Consider the following 19431-nt stretch of genomic DNA (forward strand, 5'->3'; position numbering starts at 1 on the left):
ACTTCCTGTAGATAAAGACACCTCCCACTTCCTGTAGATAAGGACACCTCCCCACTTCCTGTAGATAAGGACACCCCCCACTTCCTGTAGATAAGGACACCTCCCACTTCCTGTAGATAAGGACACCTCCCCACTTCCTGTAGATAAGGACACCTCCCACTTCCTGTAGATAAGGACACCCCCACTTCCTGTAGATAAGGACACCTCCCCACTTCCTGTAGATAAGGACACCCCCCACTTCCTGTAGATAAAGACACCTCCCACTTCCTGTAGATAAGGACACCTCCCCACTTCCTGTAGATAAGGACACCCCCCACTTCCTGTAGATAAGGACACCTCCCACTTCCTGTAGATAAGGACACCTCCCCACTTCCTGTAGATAAGGACACCTCCCACTTCCTGTAGATAAGGACACCTCCCCACTTCCTGTAGATAAGGACACCTCCTCACTTCCTGTAGATAAGGACACCTCCCCACTTCCTGTAGATAAGGACACACCCCACTTCCTGTAGATAAGGACACCTCCCACTTCCTTTAGATAAGGACACCTCCCCACTTCCTGTAGATAAGGACACCTCCCCACTTCCTGTAGATAAGGACACCCCCCACTTCCTGTAGATAAGGACGCCTCCCCACTTCCTGTAGATAAGGACGCCTCCCCACTTCCTGTAGATAAGGACGCCTCCCCACTTCCTGTAGATAAGGACGCCTCCCCACTTCCTGTAGATAAGGACGCCTCCCCACTTCCTGTAGATAAGGACGCCTCCCCACTTCCTGTAGATAAGGACGCCTCCCCACTTCCTGTAGATAAGGACGCCTCCCCACTTCTTGTAGATAAGGACGCCTCCCCACTTCCTGTAGATAAGGACGCCTCCCCACTTCCTGTAGATAAGGACGCCTCCCCACTTCCTGTAGATAAGGACGCCTCCCCACTTCCTGTAGATAAGGACACCTCCCACTTCCTGTAGATAAGGACACCTCCCCACTTCCTGTAGATAAGGACACCCCCCACTTCCTGTAGATAAGGACACCTCCCCACTTCTTGTAGATAAGGACACCTCCCCACTTCCTGTAGATAAGGACACCTCCCCACTTCCTGTAGATAAGGACACCTCCCCACTTCCTGTAGATAAGGACACCCCCCACTTCCTGTAGATAAGGACACCTCCCCACTTCCTGTAGATAAGGACACCTCCCCACTTCCTGTAGATAAGGACACCTCCCCACTTCTTGTAGATAAGGACACCTCCCCACTTCCTGTAGATAAGGACACCTCCCCACTTCTTGTAGATAAGGACACCTCCCCACTTCCTGTAGATAAGGACACCTCCCCACTTCCTGTAGATAAGGACACCTCCCCACTTCCTGTAGATAAGGACACCTCCCCACTTCCTGTAGATAAGGACACCTCCCCACTTCCTGTAGATAAGGACACCTCCCCACTTCTTCTAATTTCCAACAACTTATCTTCACAGTAATCAAGAAATTAGAGGCTATGGACGTCTTTTGGACATTATATATAATCTACAGGCCATAAGACATTTTTGCAACTGGGTTCATTAAAAAATAATTTCTTCCATCAGTAATTTCCAGGCTGTCCATTTCCCTGCACGTTGCCGGCAGCAGAATGGGTTCCCTGAGCGGCTGTGCCCTATGTGTTCTAGATATTCTCCTTCACTGATATCTTGAAATTTGTGAGAAAGTGAAACAAAGGATTTAGTAATATTTTTATTTTTGGTATTATGGCGAGCAGATTTGATGTTTTTTTGCCTGTCGTCCTGATGAAGGGAGCGGAGACTCCTGAAACGCGTTGACCTGTGCATGAAAATAAAGAAACGTTAATCTCCTGATTCCGATTGGGTCATTGGCACGGTGTTGAAAACCCATTTTCTACTACTCTCATTTTTATTTTTGGGAAATTAAAAAAAATGATGGTGCACGCCACATTTGTTCCATAATATACAACTTTTTCCCTTTTTTGCTTCTTTCTTCTAATTTTTTTCAAAGTGTGTGAGACTTGGCAGGAGAGTAGAGTTCAAGAAAATGAGTATAAGTTTTAACATTAGAGTCACGTGGCTCAGTGGTTAGCATTGCAGTCTTGTGGTGGCTCAGTGGTTAGCATTGCAGTCTTGTGGTGGCTCAGTGGTTAGCACTGCAGTCTTGTGGTGGCTCAGTGGTTAGCACTGCAGTCTTGTGGTGGCTCAGTGGTTAGCACTGCAGTCTTGTGGTGGCTCACGGGTTAGCACTGCAGTCTTGTGGTGGCTCAGTGGTTAGCACTGCAGTCTTGTGGTGGCTCAGTGGTTAGCACTGCAGTCTTGTGGTGGCTCAGGGGTTAGCACTGCAGTCTTGTGGTGGCTCAGTGGTTAGCACTGCAGTCTTGTGGTGGCTCAGTGGTTAGCACTGCAGTCTTGTGGTGGCTCAGTGGTTAGCATTGCAGTCTTGCAGCGCTGGGGTCCTGGGTTCAAATCCCACCAAGGACACCATCTATAAGGAGTTTGTATGTTCTCCCCGTGTTTGCGTGGGTTTCCTCCGGGTTCTCCGGTTTCCTCCCACACGCCAAAGACTTACAGATAGGGACTCTAGATTGTGAGCCCCAATGGGGACAGTGTTGCCAATATATGTAAAGCGCTGTGGAATTAATAGCGCTATACAAATGAATACAATTATTAATTAATTATTATAAATTCTACAAAGTATATTGATAAATTGCAGGACTTCTCATGTATCCAGCATTTAAGGGGTTGTCCAGGTTTTTCGGATTCATGACCAATCCTTGGGTCATCAGTATCAGATTAGTCAAGGTCCAACTCCCAGAACGTCCAGTGATGAGCTGTTTGCAGTAAACAGTGGACGGAGCCAAAACAGCCCAGCACCCTAGTGGTCAATCTAGGGTACTGCGGCTCAGATCACATTCACTTCAATAGGAGCTGTAGTTTTAGTTGAGCAGCAGGTTGTATAAATATCACACAATTTTTTTTCCATCTACAGAACTTTCACATTGAGTCCCTGCATTTATTTCCAGCATTATATTTAGAAAGTCTCAGCATTGAGAAAGGGAGAAAACAGAACAGAGACAATTCAATTACCCCAGAAGCCGGCATGTTCTGTCCATGCAGATTGATCACAGTCTGGAACAACACGCGGTTTCCCAATAAGCAGCAGATCCGGGCCCATGCATATTTTATAGTGGAAACTCACAGCAAGGATAGATATGAGTCAGAATGGAATTTAAAGGGGAAGCCACAAAAACGATGTGAATTTAATTAGAAAGTGCCTTTCTTTCTATCTGTCTGTATCTCAATATTCTACAGACTTTTTGTCCCAAATCTTGGCTTTTGACTACAGAAAATAAGTGTATCTTGCATTACATGTTAATTTAAAGGGACTTTCCTCCAATGCTCGCTTCTGCACTTCTGCACCGGGATGTGATCAGCGCTAATGATGATGTATCGGCAGATACTTGCTGGGACGTGGACTTGATTAGCAGGTATTTTGCACCTATCCTATTCATTCTGGCCGGTACCTGCCAAACCAACGTTACCAGGGTCACTCAATATCCTAATGTAGAAGTGTCCCCCCTCTCATAAATCCTGTGGGTCAAGTAAACATCGGATTTTCTGTCCAGACAATGTGCTGCAGATCGCAGTACCAGTATTGTGCATAAAATGTTCCGAAATCTCAACCACGTGCGGCTGAGACGCTTCCCAATAAAAAAAACAAAACCAAATGGTTCTTCGGATTTGAGAGCTTCAAAATCGTCTGGTTTTGGTTGTAGAAATGCATGGATGTAAAATCCTCAGAATCGGTCAATTCTACTATAGGATTTCTCTGCACCAAATTTGCAAAATCTCATCTACAATGCCGGTATCGAAATCCGTGGTGGATTTTCCACCCTGGAAAAACAAAAAAGTAAACAAATACTTATGCTGCAGAGTTGTTGGCACATTTCACCCTTTATAAGTTAGAACTCAATGAATTTCCATTAGAACGTATGGAAATATTAGTCCTTAGTTTGTTTTTCCTGTTTATATGCAGATTTTGCGGACTGACTGTGACTATGGCAAAAGGAATGATACTGGTATTGCAAAGGTACTTGTGATCTGATGACCACTGGATTCTACAGGGGACGGTAAAGTCTCTTTTCTATTGCAGGCTTTCCGGTCTCTTCGGAGTTGTGTGTGGATGAGCCGCCGGTGCAGCTGGTGTGTAAGGTGCCCTGCAGTCTGGACTGCGTCATCAGTGAATGGTCGGACTGGTCCCAGTGCTCCAGGTCGTGTTCTACTAAAAATGCAGAAGGGAAGCAAAGCAGAACCAGGTCAATCCTCGCCTACCCGGGAGAAGGTGAGTGCCTGGCGGTGCACCATGAATGGGCACCTGTGTGCATGTCGAGGGAAGAAGAGTCAGGAATGAGGAATTTCAAAATGGCAGGTCTTTTCGCACTGGTTTAAGCAAGACTGGCCAAGCTGAGCATGAATGTATACAGAGCTGGTCATGAGACTTGGCCATTGATTAAGATTTTGTGCTTTGTTACGTGACTTCCCTGGACTCGTGCACTGAAAATTGAGTGCCGCCTGGAACCTTTCTTCTTGTATATGGAGCTGGTCATGAGACTTGGCCATTGATTGAGAGAATAGTTAACTACAGTGTATCTTAACCTTTAGTGGCTCTCGATTTTGGCCCAAAGATGGTGGTCAACTGGTAGATCCTCCTCTGTGACGTTCTATATGCCACATTGCCATACTAGAATCATCTTAATCACCTTTTAAGGATACATTCCCCCCCTATATAGCCATGGCTTATTGTTCCAGCTATGCATCATTAGCGCCCCCTTTTGCCTTGTCCTGCCCCTTAACTTTATGTTTGGGCACCTTGGAATATTTCACAACCTACAAAAATGATGGCTAACCAATGGGCCAGTGGAAATGTGCATGAAGCAACCCATAGCTAATATTACAAAAGGGGTCAAAATTTAGCCAAGTGTAATACCTACCAGTAAGATTACCAGAAACATAGAAATAAATATATATATTTTTTACATTTTTATTGAAAATCAATAACATGCAAACAAAAACAAAGAAAAAAGGGGGCTATGAATACAAAACTAATAAATATTAACATGTATTAATAAACATGAAAAAAAAACATATCATAATCATGCGGTAGGAATGAAGGGGCGAAGAAGAAGCAATGGCGAAACGCACGTCGGGCGCTATAAGGTAGATATGATCATGCACAATATTTGATATTATGGCTCGGTAGTATTACTTATTATACTCTATTGCATATCTTCATACTCTTGTTAGAGCTTTTCATTGCTTGTATTTCTTGTATACCCCAAATTTTGTTTGTGGGCACCCATATATTTATTTATATTTATTGGGCTGGTACAATAGGGATTCTTATCCAATATAAATGCCATGTCTTTTTAGTATTGTGACGTGTAATTGCATATTTCTTACTATTTCTGTGTACTAGGGCAAGATTATGATATTTTTTTTTCATGTTTATTCATACATGTTAATATAGACTAATAAAAAAAAATTGGAGGTAGTTTTGTATTCATACCACTATACTGTCACCCCTCTTTTTTCTAATGTTATTGATTTTCAGTAACATTTTAAAAATGTATATACATATTTTTCTACGTTTGTGGTCCTGTTCTTCATAGGTTTTACCTTGGAATATTTGTTAACTTTTCTGGAACATTCTGGAACCACCAAATCCTCCAAAACCCTCCCAGAAAAGGTTTTGGGTGGATTTGGTGGCTCCCAGCTGTTCCTGTAGAGTTTGCAATGTAAGGTGAAAGGACGGGGGTTGTCGGGATACGTCCACCTTTAAAAAGGACGTGTGAAAAATGTATATTTGAAGGAGTGTTCCCATTTGTATGCATATTTATAAATATCCGATAGATTCCGGTTCCACTGGATCCCTTGTGGGCTTTTATGCATAGAGCAGCACAACTTTCTCTATTCGTTTGTAAGGAAACATCCCAAATTGGCAAGAAAGTGTAACAATTGAAAAGAACGGTCTCCAAACCCTCCAGACAGACACTTCTCCTTTTGATCATACGTGTGGCCACGTCTCCATTTTTGCCGCGTGCAATGTGACCTTGCGAGTCGGCCCCTGTCTTGTCTCCATTACCGTCTCCTAGGAGAATACGCCTTTAATTTCATTGTCCGTTTCAAATCTTAAGATGCGATTTAAAAGGAATTCTTCAGAAATGTATTTTTTTCGGCTTATTACGGACACGATGGAATCTGCTGTATTGTACTCGTTCGCGAACCACAATGATATCATTCCTCGTCTGCTGCAGGTGGAAAACTCTGTCCTTCAAACCAAGCCTTGTATGAGTATCGATTGTGCAACGACCATCCCTGCTCGACATTTTACTGGGAGGCATCACCATGGGAACCGTGCGCAGCCGACGTAAAGATAACACAAGCCAACGCCACCACCGGCCGGAACAACGAGGCGGCGTGTGGCCCGGGGGTGCAAACCCGGAGAGTTTCCTGTATGAAGAGCCACGGAGGACAAGTCACCAGCAAAAGGTCATTTACTAAATGTTAATGGAATGCAAAATAACAAAACTTGTTTGCAGTGTTTACAAAAAAATATTGCCGTTTATACTGGAGATTTCATTTTTTGATTAGGGCACATTTACTGAATATGGAGGGAAAGCGTCACAGACGATGGACATATACAGACGTGCGTACTCCTGGTAGAATGCACGATTTATGGAGGCTCCCGATCCCGTCCTTCTCATAATCCAATAAAATTATATATTCCTGCCTCAGATTACTGTACTGTAGATATCGTAGATACTGTGTTTCCCCAAAAATAAGCCCTAGCATGATTTTACAGAATTTTTGGAGTATGCTTGAAATATAAGCCCTACTCTAAAAACAAGGCCTCGTTACAGTCAGGGCTGGTGTTAGGAGGAGTCAAACTGCACAATATCTCAGGGTCCCCACGCTCTAACCCCAGCAGTTGTATTACGAGGTTAAGATTGTTTAAGGACCTTTAGTCATGTGACATGATGTAACAAAAGGTCTCTTAATTGCAGGAGTCTAAAACAACTGAACAGGAGACATGCTGGTATTCAGGACTGGCATTACCAGGAAGGGAGAGTAAACTGCACAATATCTCCATAGGCTTTCTGAAACAGCAATCATCTCCAACACCTGTCTGAGCGACAGATGCAGCATCAGACTCACTACCAGCACTAGCCACCAGAGGGAGCCTAGAAACACTCCCGGGAACAGCACTATCTCTGATGATATTCACAACAGCCCCCCACTCTCTTAGGGACCCCTGCAGTTGTATTACGAGGTTAAGATTGTTTAAGGACCTTTGATGACTTCAGTCATGTGACCTGATGTAATCAAAGGTCTCTTAACTGCAGGAGTCTAAAAGAACTGAACAGGAGACAGGCTGGTATAGAGGACTGGCATTATGGGGAAGGGAGAGTAAACTGGGCAATTTCACAGGGCCCCAAACATATATCCTGATAAGACTGCTTAAGGACCTTTGTGACATCACATCATGTGACTAAGTTATCACCAAAAGGTCTCTTAATTGCAGGAGTCTAAAAGAACTGAACAGGAGACAGGCTGGTATTCAGGAGTGGCATTAAGGGGAAGGGAGTGTAAACTGGGCAATTTCACAGGGCCCCAAACATATATATCCTGATGATAAGACTGCTTAAGGACTTTTCTGATATCACATCATGTGACTAGGTTGTCCCCAAAAGGTCTCTTAATTGCAGGAGTCTAAATCTGAAGAGAAAACAGGCAGGTATGTATGTACAGTGTCTAGATAGAACGATAGATAGATAGATAGATAGATAGATAGATAGATAGATAGATAGAGGGATAGATAGATAGATAGAATAACACAGGGTTTGGAGAGTTAGGTTGATGTTCCAGAATGCAATATACAGTTAGGTCCAGAAATATTTGGACAGTGACACAATTTTCTCGAGTTGGGCTCTGCATGCCACCACATTGGATTTGAAATGAAATCTCTACAACAGAATTCAAGTGCAGATTGTAACGTTTAATTTGAAGGTTTGAACAAAAATATCTGATAGAAATTGTAGGAATTGTCACATTTCTTTACAAACACTCCACATTTTAGGAGGTCAAAAGTAATTGGACAAATAAACCAAACCCAAACAAAATATTTTTATTTTCAATATTTTGTTGCGAATCCTTTGGAGGCAATCACTGCCTTAAGTCTGGAACCCATGGACATCACCAAACGCTGGGTTTCCTCCTTCTTAATGCTTTGCCAGGCCTTTACAGCCGCAGCCTTCAGGTCTTGCTTGTTTGTGGGTCTTTCCGTCTTAAGTCTGGATTTGAGCAAGTGAAATGCATGCTCAATTGGGTTAAGATCTGGTGATTGACTTGGCCATTGCAGAATGTTCCACTTTTTTGCACTCATGAACTCCTGGGTAGCTTTGGCTGTATGCTTGGGGTCATTGTCCATCTGTACTATGAAGCGCCGTCCGATCAACTTTGCGGCATTTGGCTGAATCTGGGCTGAAAGTATATCCCGGTACACTTCAGAATTCTTCCGGCTACTCTTGTCTGCTGTTATGTCATCAATAAACACAAGTGACCCAGTGCCATTGAAAGCCATGCATGCCCATGCCATCACGTTGCCTCCACCATGTTTTACAGAGGATGTGGTGTGCCTTGCATCATGTGCCGTTCCCTTTCTTCTCCACACTTTTTTCTTCCCATCATTCTGGTACAGGTTGATCTTTGTCTCATCTGTCCATAGAATACTTTTCCAGAACTGAGCTGGCTTCATGAGGTGTTTTTCAGCAAATTTAACTCTGGCCTGTCTATTTTTGGAATTGATGAATGGTTTGCATCTAGATGTGAACCCTTTGTATTTACTTTCATGGAGTCTTCTCTGTACTGTTGACTTAGAGACAGATACACCTACTTCACTGAGAGTGTTCTGGACTTCAGTTGATGTTGTGAACGGGTTCTTCTTCACCAAAGAAAGTATGCGGCGATCATCCACCACTGTTGTCATCCGTGGACGCCCAGGCCTTTTTGAGTTCCCAAGCTCACCAGTCAATTCCTTTTTTCTCAGAATGTACCCGACTGTTGATTTTGCTACTCCAAGCATGTCTGCTATCTCTCTGATGGATTTTTTCTTTTTTTTCAGCCTCAGGATGTTCTGCTTCACCTCAATTGAGAGTTCCTTAGACCGCATGTTGTCTGGTCACAGCAACAGCTTCCAGATGCAAAACCACACACCTGTAATCAACCCCAGACCTTTTAACTACTTCATTGATTACAGGTTAACAAGGGAGACGCCTTCAGAGTTAATTGCAGCCCTTAGAGTCCCTTGTCCAATTACTTTTGGTCCCTTGAAAAAGAGGAGGCTATGCATTACAGAGCTATGATTCCTAAATCCTTTCTCCGATTTGGATGTGAAAACTCTCATATTGCAGCTGGGAGTGTGCACTTTCAGCCCATATTATATATATAATTGTATTTCTGAACATGTTTTTGTAAACAGCTAAAATAACAAAACTTGTGTCACTGTCCAAATATTTCTGGCCCTGACTGTAACTATATTTGAATAAATGTTGATTTTATTTTTGTGCAAGAACAAATGCGAATTGTTCAAGGAAAAAAATAAGACATTCCCTGAAAATAAGCCCTAGGCGCATTTTTCTGAGCAAAAAATAATATAAGACTATTTCTTATTTTCATGGAAACACGTTACATAGATAGATTATGAGAGGCATTTAGTGTTAACATTTGACTTCTTTTATACTTTTCAGATGCCCAGAATCTACTAAACCAGAAACATTTCGGTCCTGTACTTTACCATGCTCTAAGGATTGTATTGTAACTTTATTTAGCGAGTGGACTCCATGCCCCAAAGAATGTCAGCCAGGTGAGTGTATGTCTCTACAGCAGACTTTGTAATGTTCAGTATTATAGTAGTTATATTTTTGTACATAGGGGCAGTATTATAGTAGTTATATTCTTGTACATAGAGGGCAGTATTATAGTAGTTATATTCTTGTACATAGGGGCAGTATTATAGTAGTTATATTCTTGTATATAGGGGCAGTATTATAGTAGTTATATTCTTGCACATAGAGGGCAGTATTATAGTAGTTATATTCTTGTACATAGGAGGCAGTATTATAGTAGTTATATTCTTGTACATAGGGGGCAGTTTTATAGTAGTTATATTCCTGTACATAGGGGCAGTATTATAGTAGTTATATTCTTGTACATAGGAGGCAGTATTATAGTAGTTATATTCTTGTACATAGGAGCAGTATAAATAAATAAAAAAATAAATCTTTATTTTTATATAGCGCTAACATATTCCACAGCGCTTTACATACATCAGGAACACTGTCCCCATTGGGGCTCACAATCTAAATTCCCTATCTGTATGTCTTTGGAGTGTGGGAGGAAACCTACGCAAACACGGGGAGAACATACAGACTCCTTGCAGATGGTGTCCTTGGTGGGATTTGAACCCAGGACCCCAGCGCTGCAAGACTGCAGTGCTAACCACTGAGCCGCCCAATATTATAGTAGTTATATTCTTGTACATAGGGGCAGTATTATAGTAGTTATATTCTTGTACATAGGGGCAGTATTATAGTAGTTATATTCTTGTACATAGGGGGCAGTATTATAGTAGTCATATTGTTGTACATAGGAGCAGTATTATAGTAGTTATATTCTTATACATAGGGGCAGTATTATAGTAGTTATATTCTTGTACATAGGGGGCAGTATTATAATAGTTATATTCTTGTACATAGAGGCAGTATTATAGTAGTTATAGTCTTATATATAGGGGCAGTATTATAGTAGTTATATTCTTGTACATAGGGGCAGTATTATAGTAGTTATATTCTTGTACATAGGGGCAGTATTATAGTAGTTATATTCTTGTACATAGGGGAAGTATTATAGTAGTTATATTCTTGTACATAGGGGCAGTATTATAGTAGTTATATTCTTGTAAATAGGGGGCAGTATTATAGTAGTTATATTCTTGTATATAGGGGCAATATTATAGTAGTTATATTCTTGTACATAGGGGCAGTATGTTAGTAGTTATATTCTTGTAAATAGATGCAGTATTATAGTAGTTATATTCTTGTACATAGGGGCAGTATTATAGTAGTTATATTCTTGTATATAAGGGGCAGTATTATAGTAGTTATATTCTTGTACATAGGGGCAGTATTATAGTAGTTATATACTTGTACATAGGGGCAGTAATATAGTAGTTATATTCTTGTATATAGGAGCAGTATTATAGTAGTTATATTCTTGTACATAGGGGGCAGTATTATAGTAGTTATATTCTTGTACATAGGGGCAGTATTATAGTAGTTATATTCTTGTATATAGGAGCAGTATTATAGTAGTTATATTCTTGTACATAGGGGGCAGTATTATAGTAGTTATATTCTTGTACATAGAGGCAGTATTATAGTAGTTATATTCTTGTACATGGGGGCAGTATTATAGTAGTTATATTCTTGTACATAGGAGCAGTATTATAGTAGTTATATTCTTGTACATAGGGGGCAGTATTATAGTAGTTATATTCTTGTACATAGGGTGCAGTATTATAGTAGTTATATTCTTGTACATAGGGGCAGTATTATAGTAGTTATATTCTTGTTCATAGGAGCAGTATTATAGTAGTTACATTCTTGTATATAGGAGCAGTATTATAGTAGTTATATTCTTGTACATAGGGGCAGTATTATAACAGTTATATTCCTGTACATAGGAGCAGTATTATAGTAGTTATATTCTTGTACATAGGAGGCAGTATTATAGTAGTTATATTCTTGTACATAGGGGCAGTATTATAGTAGTTATATTCTTGTACATAGGGGCAGTATTATATTAGTTATATTTTTGTACATAGGGGCAGTATTATAGTAATTATATTCTTGTACATAGGGGCAGTATTATAGTAGTTATATTCTTGTACATAGGGGCAGTATTATAGTAATTATATTCTTGTACATAGGGGCAGTATTATAGTAGTTATATTCTTGTACATAGGAGCAGTATTATAGTAGTTATATTCTTGTACATAGGAGCAGTATTATAGTAGTTATATTCTTGTTCATAGGAGCAGTATTATAGTAGTTATATTCTTGTATATAGGGCAGTATTATAGTAGTTATATTCTTGTTCATAGGAGCAGTATTATAGTAGTTATATTCTTGTACATAGGAGCAGTATTATAGTAGTTATATTCTTGTACATAGGAGCAGTATTATAGTAGTTATATTCTTGTACATAGGAGCAGTATTATACTAGTTATATTCTTGTTCATAGGAGCAGTATTATAGTAGTTATATTCTTGTATATAGGGCAGTATTATAATGGGTTGATTTTTGTTGTTTTTTTTACATCGGTGAGTATTGTAGTTACTGTGTTTTGGTGGTAATATCATTGTAAGTGACAACCATTTTCTTGAACCAGAGATATGTTCAGAACAGTTGTCACTTCCCTTTCCCGTCTCCTCTGGGCAGATAATACAAAGCACAGGCGCGTGATTTAATATACATCTTTGGATTTATCTATACTATGACTCCTGATATGAATAATGTCTTTGTGTATTTGTTGTAAATAAAGCCAATCTATAAATGAATAGTGAGTGGCGCGTTGTGAACGTGCAGTGAACCTGACAGGGCCGCCGTGTCCCCAGGCTTCGCTGGCTGAACATTCGAGCACTAATGAAAGGAATAACCGTCTTCCGCGCTCCTTGAATGGAATCCGCAACATCTGTGCTACTATCATCAGCTGCTCAAAATACCTGCACAATTATAGTAGGAAATGATATAATGTTCACGGGGAAAGCACTTCTCCTCAGCGTGTGAGATAAGTATGTATGTAAAACATTCTGCAGAAAGCTGTGGATCATAAATAGGAGAGGAAAAACTTAACCCTTTAAATAGTTACTTCTCTGCTGTAAGTCAATGTTCCCCAACGCCAGTCCTCAGGAGCCACCATCATGGCAGGTTTCCAGGATTTCCTTAGTATTGCACAGTGCTGGAGTCGTCACCTGTGCAGCTGATTAAATTATTAAAGGGCTTGTCCACTACTTGGACAACCCCATCTCATTCCCCTTATTCGCCCCTGTAAAAATAAATAAGCCTATACTCACCTCCGGTGCTGCCGCGGTTCCAGCAATGTTTGAAGCTGTGTTCCTGGGGCCCAGGGCCAATCAGTAGTCGTTTGAGCAGGAAGTCAGCTCAAATGTCCGAAGGCGTTATTAGTCCAGTGGAAGGGCTAGCGTCCATCACCTGCCAGCTCACTAGCCAGGGCTATTCCAGGATCTCAGGTATTTTCCTTAGTGACAGGTGAGGAACCTGTATAGGGACTGGCTAGGAGTGCAGCATACAGCTGCAGGTGAGTGGAGGAGGTGTCCCGTGTTCCCCCTCACTAGCGCTAGGGCCCACCGTTGTTAGTATCCCCGATGTACCCCTTGCTTTGTTGAATGGTGTGTTGTACGCCATACTTGCCGTTGTCACTCGCGTGACACAAGATTAGTAATCAGCCCAAGAATATTGTAAACCGGGGATCGCTTGTTATAACAATGTCACGTGGAACGTGGCATTAGACATCGATGGAACCGCGGTTGCACTGGAGGTGAGTATAGGCTTATTTATTTTCATGGGGGTGAACAAGGGGAATGAGAAGGAGTTGTCCAAGTAGTGGACAACTCCTTTAATATCATTAATACTATGGAAATCCAGAAAATAAGCGCTGTTGGTGGCTCTTCAGGACTGGTGTTGGGGAACATTGCTGTAAACTAAAGTTATGATCCTTTATGACCACCGGTGCACAGAGACATTTCACGGCTCCTTGGCAAATATTAAAATCGTTTGGAGCTGGTTGATGCCCAATTTTCCCTATGGGACAGTAGGACTTGATGCTGGTTTACACCTCTATTGGTTTTCCAATATTCTTGAGCTGACTACTAATTTTGAGTCACGCGAGTCACAACGGCAAGTATGGCGTACAACACGCCATTCAACAAAGCAAGGGGTACATCGGGGACACTAACAATGGTAGGCCCTAGAGCTAGTGAGGGGGAAGATGGGACACCTGTGTCACTCACCTGCAGCTGTATACTGCACTCCTATCCAGTCCCTATACAGGTTCTTCCGCACCTGTCGCCAAACAGGATACCTGAGATCCTGGAATAGCCCTGGCTAGTGAGCTGGCAGGTGAGGGACGCTAGCCTTACCACTGGACTAATAACACACAAGGGGAAGGATACACCGACAGGGGAAAAAAACGTCAGTCAGCTCAAGTCAGTGACAGGACTGCAGCCTACACATCAACTTGCAAAGAGGGTTCCACCAGCTCCTTCCACCTCCAGGCCAAGCATCCAAATTAATGCGAATAACTGGCACCCTCTACTGGGAGCAGATGGTATATATAGGGACTGGGAGTGGTCCAAAATGGAAACACCTGTGAAGGTTAAGAGAATGCTTGCTGGCAAGGAATGCTGACATTAACCCTCTCCTCCCCAAAGGAAAAGGAATAAATAAAATCTGCAGTCTCAGAAGGCGAAGAGACCCTGGCCCAGAACCTGTCACTAGTCTCTTACTACAGAGCGACAACTGTGACATTTTGTAGGAAGAAGAAGGGGTCCCTGTACTGTTTTTCCACTGCCCTTTAAAAGAAGAGATGAGCCATGCCTCAGTGTTATATACACCCTTGGTGTTGACTATCAGTCTTCGAGTGGCTGCAGACACCCACCATCCACCATCCACAGATTGTAATATCTAAACCGGCCACTGGTTTCCTGACCCAAATTCAACCGCCTGATAGGCTTATATGAGTGATATGAGTGTGAGTGTGTGCTCAGGCGATGAGACTCGGGCAAGTCCGTACATTGCAGTTTGTATTCGGACCATGTATTTGAAGCCAGCCTTAATGCAGTGTGTCTGCAGAGAAAATCCTGAAGTCTTGCCTAATTTAGAAACCCATTTCCATCTGCCATAGTAGGTTATTCTGAGTTAATAGAAAAAAAGGGGGTATTCTGTTCAGTGGGGCGGAAAGGTCTCTCTCACTGTATAATACAGGACGGGACCTCCAAACTATGGAGAAAACGTGGCACTTCTCTATGGGGTGGTGCACAAGTCGGATCCGAATCCGTAATACAACTTCAATAAAATTTGGCACTCAAAATATAATGAAATAAATTGAAATATTTAATAGGGGTGCTTGCAATCCATAAATAAAGACGTTTCGGTCTCATAGACCTTCATCAGTACAGATTTCCCTAGGAACTGCTGACTTGCAGTGTCCACTGCGGTACTGATGAAGGTCTATGAGACCGAAACGTCTTTGTTTATGGATTGCAAGCACTCCTATTAAAAACTTCAGTTTATTTCATTTTATTTTGAGTGCCAAGTTTTATTGAAGCTGTATTCTACAAACAACCTGTTGATTTGAAAGTGCATTGTGTAATACTTAATTATTCCTGTGGAGGCGCTGTATGGAAACTGAAAACGTCCTGCCAGGGTTTCCCACACATTAAGACTGATTATTGGGGTATTAGTAGTGGGACATTTTGTGATCTACTTATTGTCAGTGGACCCTTTATCACGACTATGAGATAGCGGCAAACCAGGGATTCTAAGTTTTCCCTCAAGCTAGGAGGCCCTATGCGATCCCTAACCTCAGGGATACTCCTGATGGTGGAGATGTCTGAGTCCTTTCTGGCCCTGCTCCTGACCAGTCCTGATCTGATTCCCCCTTGCCCCACTGAGGACGGGACAGGAGTGTGTTGAAAGCCACAGATAAAGACAGAGAAGGGAAAACCAAACTCTGTCAAAGCGCACAAACAAAGGTAAAAGACAATAAAAGATTCAGGAGGAAACACAAGAGCAGGAAGGAAGCTACAAAACAACAGGGGAAAACTCTACAACAACTCCAAGCAATGAGCACAACTTTCACCAGTAAGTCTGGGACACCACACCTCACATACCAACACAGAATAAACTATAGCTGGCATGGGTGGAAGGATTCAACCAGCATAAATAGGAGAGGAGCAGATGTGATAGGCCTCCCCATAACATGTGATCAAAGGAGAAAGCAGACCAGCAGAGATTAACTCTTGCTATTTGTATTAGGCATTTTCTCTTTATCTCTACTAACTATTTGGATACTGTCTACCTATTTATGGGTGGTGATTTTAACCAGGTATGAATCCTTGGACACCCGCTGATGTGAGTGCCATGTGCCCCTAGATTAAGGAACGTGTTCTGAAGACAAACCGACCCCGATGTAGTAACAGGCAGAGGGGATATAAACATGGCAGCATATTCATTAGTAATTTGACCGTTTCAATCCATTTTAGGAAACGCCTCGGCGGTTAAGCAGTCGCGGTACAGGATAATATTACAAGATGCTGTGAATGGCGGTCAGGAGTGTCCGGATACTCTGTATGAGGAGAGGGAGTGTGAGGATGTCCACATCTGTCGTATGTACAGGTAAAGGCTGTTGTACTATACAAGTTATGATGGGGGCGTCACATGACTTTTAATTGGTCCTAAATGTTTAAAATATTTGTTTAAATATAAGCAGCCATTTCATGAGTCCATGGTAACTGCACCAGGGGTCTTCTGTTACCCTTGATCACTGAGCCACATCTCTTCCCGAGGATAGATTTTGATGTTCATGTGGGTTATTAAAGGGAACCTGTCACCAGATTTGGTGACTATAAGCTGCGGCCACCACCACCGGGCTCTTATATACAGAATTCTAACATACTGTATATAAGAGCCCAAACCGCTGTGTAGAGCGTAAACATCACTTTATAATACTCACCTAAGGGGCGGTGCGGTGCGGACTGGACGGATCGGAGTCTCAGTTCTCAGGTACCGGCGCCTCCTCTTTCGGCCATCTTTGTCCTCCTTCTGAAGCCTGGGTGCATGACGCGTCCTACGTCATCCACGCTCGCCGGCATTGAGGTCCCGCGCCTGCAACAATCGGTATCAATTACTTATTTTCCCCATCTTGTATATAAACTTACATCACCTATATTTTTTTTCTTCATGGTTTCACCGTGTTCTTAGTGGCCAAACTAATAAAATATTACATAATGTATCCTGCAGAGTGAAGGCCGTGAAAAAAAAGCCCGTATAATACCCAAGTCGCACAATGTAATACATATATCACCTGCGCTTCATTCCTAGTCTTAGTTTTTTAGTTTCCCTCTTTGTTTTTGGATCAAACCATGGAGGTTAATTAACAGCGCCGGTGCGGTGTCATTGATCACACGAGTTGATTAACGGCGGCGATGTTTTCCGATATTGCAGGAGATTAATTCTCCGTAGTATTTAAAACGAAAGGATCTCAAAGTGAATTTCTATCAGCCGCCGACCCGTGTCACAGAGATGTAATTACAGTTATGTTTTGTGGAACGTCGGATTAATTACAGATTATACCTAAAATAAGAGCCTCCTCGTATTACCGGAGCCGGCCCCCTGACCTGCCGCCTCCTGCCGGCGTCTCTCCGCTCCCGTATTTATTCTGATGATCTGACTGCATTAACCTCATCTCGGCTCATTCATCGCTATGAGCCAATGATTGACGTCAATTCATTACTCGAGCCTCGGATAATTCAGATTGTTTTATTAAGAGTCACCAACATATTCAATGTCAATATGTGCTAATGGCGGGTGAATACCTTGGTTGTCCTCCCTTGGGTGCACATTTGGCAGTTCATGACCATTGAGCACAGATTTACATTTCTTTTGGAACGTTTTCTGCAGAATATGGACCGGCGTAAATCCAATCTGCCATCCGGAAGAAATGTCCAAAAAGTATAGTGCACCTCGTATATCCACCACCAGGGCATTCGTACCATAGAAACAACTCGTCTAAAGGCCCCGTTACACGCAACGACATCGCTAACGAGATGTCGTTGGGGGTCACGGAATTCGTGACGCACATCCGTCTTCGTTAGAGACATCGTTGCGTGTGACACGCACGAACTACCGCTAACGATCAAAAATACCTTATCGTTGACACGTCATTCTAATCCCCAATATCGTTGCTGGTGCTGGATGCAGGTTGTTCGCCGTTCCTGAGGCAGCACACATCGCTACGTGGGACACCCCAGGAACAACAAACAACACCTTACCTGCGTCCTCCGGCAACGAGGTGGGCGTCACTTTCTTTCGGCTGCTCTCCGCCTCTCCGCTTCCATTGGAAGCCGTGTGACGTCGCTGTGACGCCGCACGAACCGCCCCCTTAGAAAGGAGTACATGTGACGGGTCCTAGCGATGTTGTGCGCCACGGGCAATGATTTGCCCATGACGCACAGCCGACGGGGGCGAGTGCTTTCACCAGTGACATCGCTAGCGATGTCGCTGCGTGTAAAGCCCCCTTAACTGTGATGGTGCCCCTGGTGAGACGAGACCTCAGATGGTAAGAACTTCCTAGAACCTGAAACCTGGGTCAATAGTTGGTCCATGAAGTACCGAATACTTCTGTTTGGAGAACAGTATGGTGACATGAGTCTGCACCAGTGCAATAATAAGGGGGGCCCTCCAATGATAAGGAAGACCCTGCAATGATAATGGGGACCATCCGGTGGTAAGGGCAACCATCCGATGATAAAGGGGACCCTCCAATGATAAGGTGGGACCCTTCAATGATAAGGAGGGACCCTCCAATGATAAGGAGGGACCCTGCAATGATAAGGAGGGACCCTCCAATGGTAATGGGGACCATCCAGTGGTAAGGGCAACCATCCAATGATAATGGGGACCCTACAGTGATATGTGGGACCCTCTAGTGATAATGGGGACCCTCCAATGATAAGTATGACCCTCCAATGTTAAGGAGGGACCCTCCAATGATAAGGATAAATGTGTTTCATCCTAAATCAGAGAAATAAGCAGATATTAATAAACATGTGGCCCGATATCCGGGAGCGACCGGTCACATACAATGAAAGCCAGCTCTGTTCTGTTCCCGTTTTCTGAAGCTCACAGCTTTCCGGATTGATGTAGAGACCGCAGCACCGGAGGAATTATTCTGCCTTTACACAACTTCAAGGAATCAGAAGACGGATGTTCAGAGACGTGATGTGAGCGGCGGCTCCATGTGTCCGGACTGTGGGTTCCCTCTTATCAGTCAGCCAATCTATGAAGATAAATGGTGAAGTTGACATTATGTCTAATGCAGCGAGCGCTGGATAATGACCCATAAGTGGAATCATATTAGAATTTATTATTATTAACCTGTGCTGGGGATTTGGAGAAACTTGGCATATTTTTCCTCTTTTTATTATTATTATTATTATTATTATTATTATTATTATTATTATTATATATTTTTTTAATTTAAGCTTTTGATACTTTTTTTTTGTTTTGCACGG

The 19431-nt window shown here is 42.5% G+C and overlaps 1 protein-coding gene across 1 annotated transcript in view; it reads left to right on the top strand.

Moving 5' to 3' along the window:
• THSD7B (thrombospondin type 1 domain containing 7B) overlaps positions 1-19431 on the top strand; it is a 593888-nt gene that overhangs the window by 309251 nt on the left and 265206 nt on the right. The window contains exons 8-11 of the mRNA XM_075317161.1: positions 4153-4341; positions 6314-6548; positions 9806-9921; positions 16402-16534. Of these exons, the coding sequence (XP_075173276.1) occupies positions 4153-4341; positions 6314-6548; positions 9806-9921; positions 16402-16534 (673 nt within the window). The remainder of the gene's footprint in view (positions 1-4152; positions 4342-6313; positions 6549-9805; positions 9922-16401; positions 16535-19431) is intronic.

This window comes from Anomaloglossus baeobatrachus, chromosome 7, assembly GCF_048569485.1.
Source record: "Anomaloglossus baeobatrachus isolate aAnoBae1 chromosome 7, aAnoBae1.hap1, whole genome shotgun sequence".
Classification (NCBI taxonomy): domain Eukaryota; kingdom Metazoa; phylum Chordata; class Amphibia; order Anura; family Aromobatidae; genus Anomaloglossus; species Anomaloglossus baeobatrachus.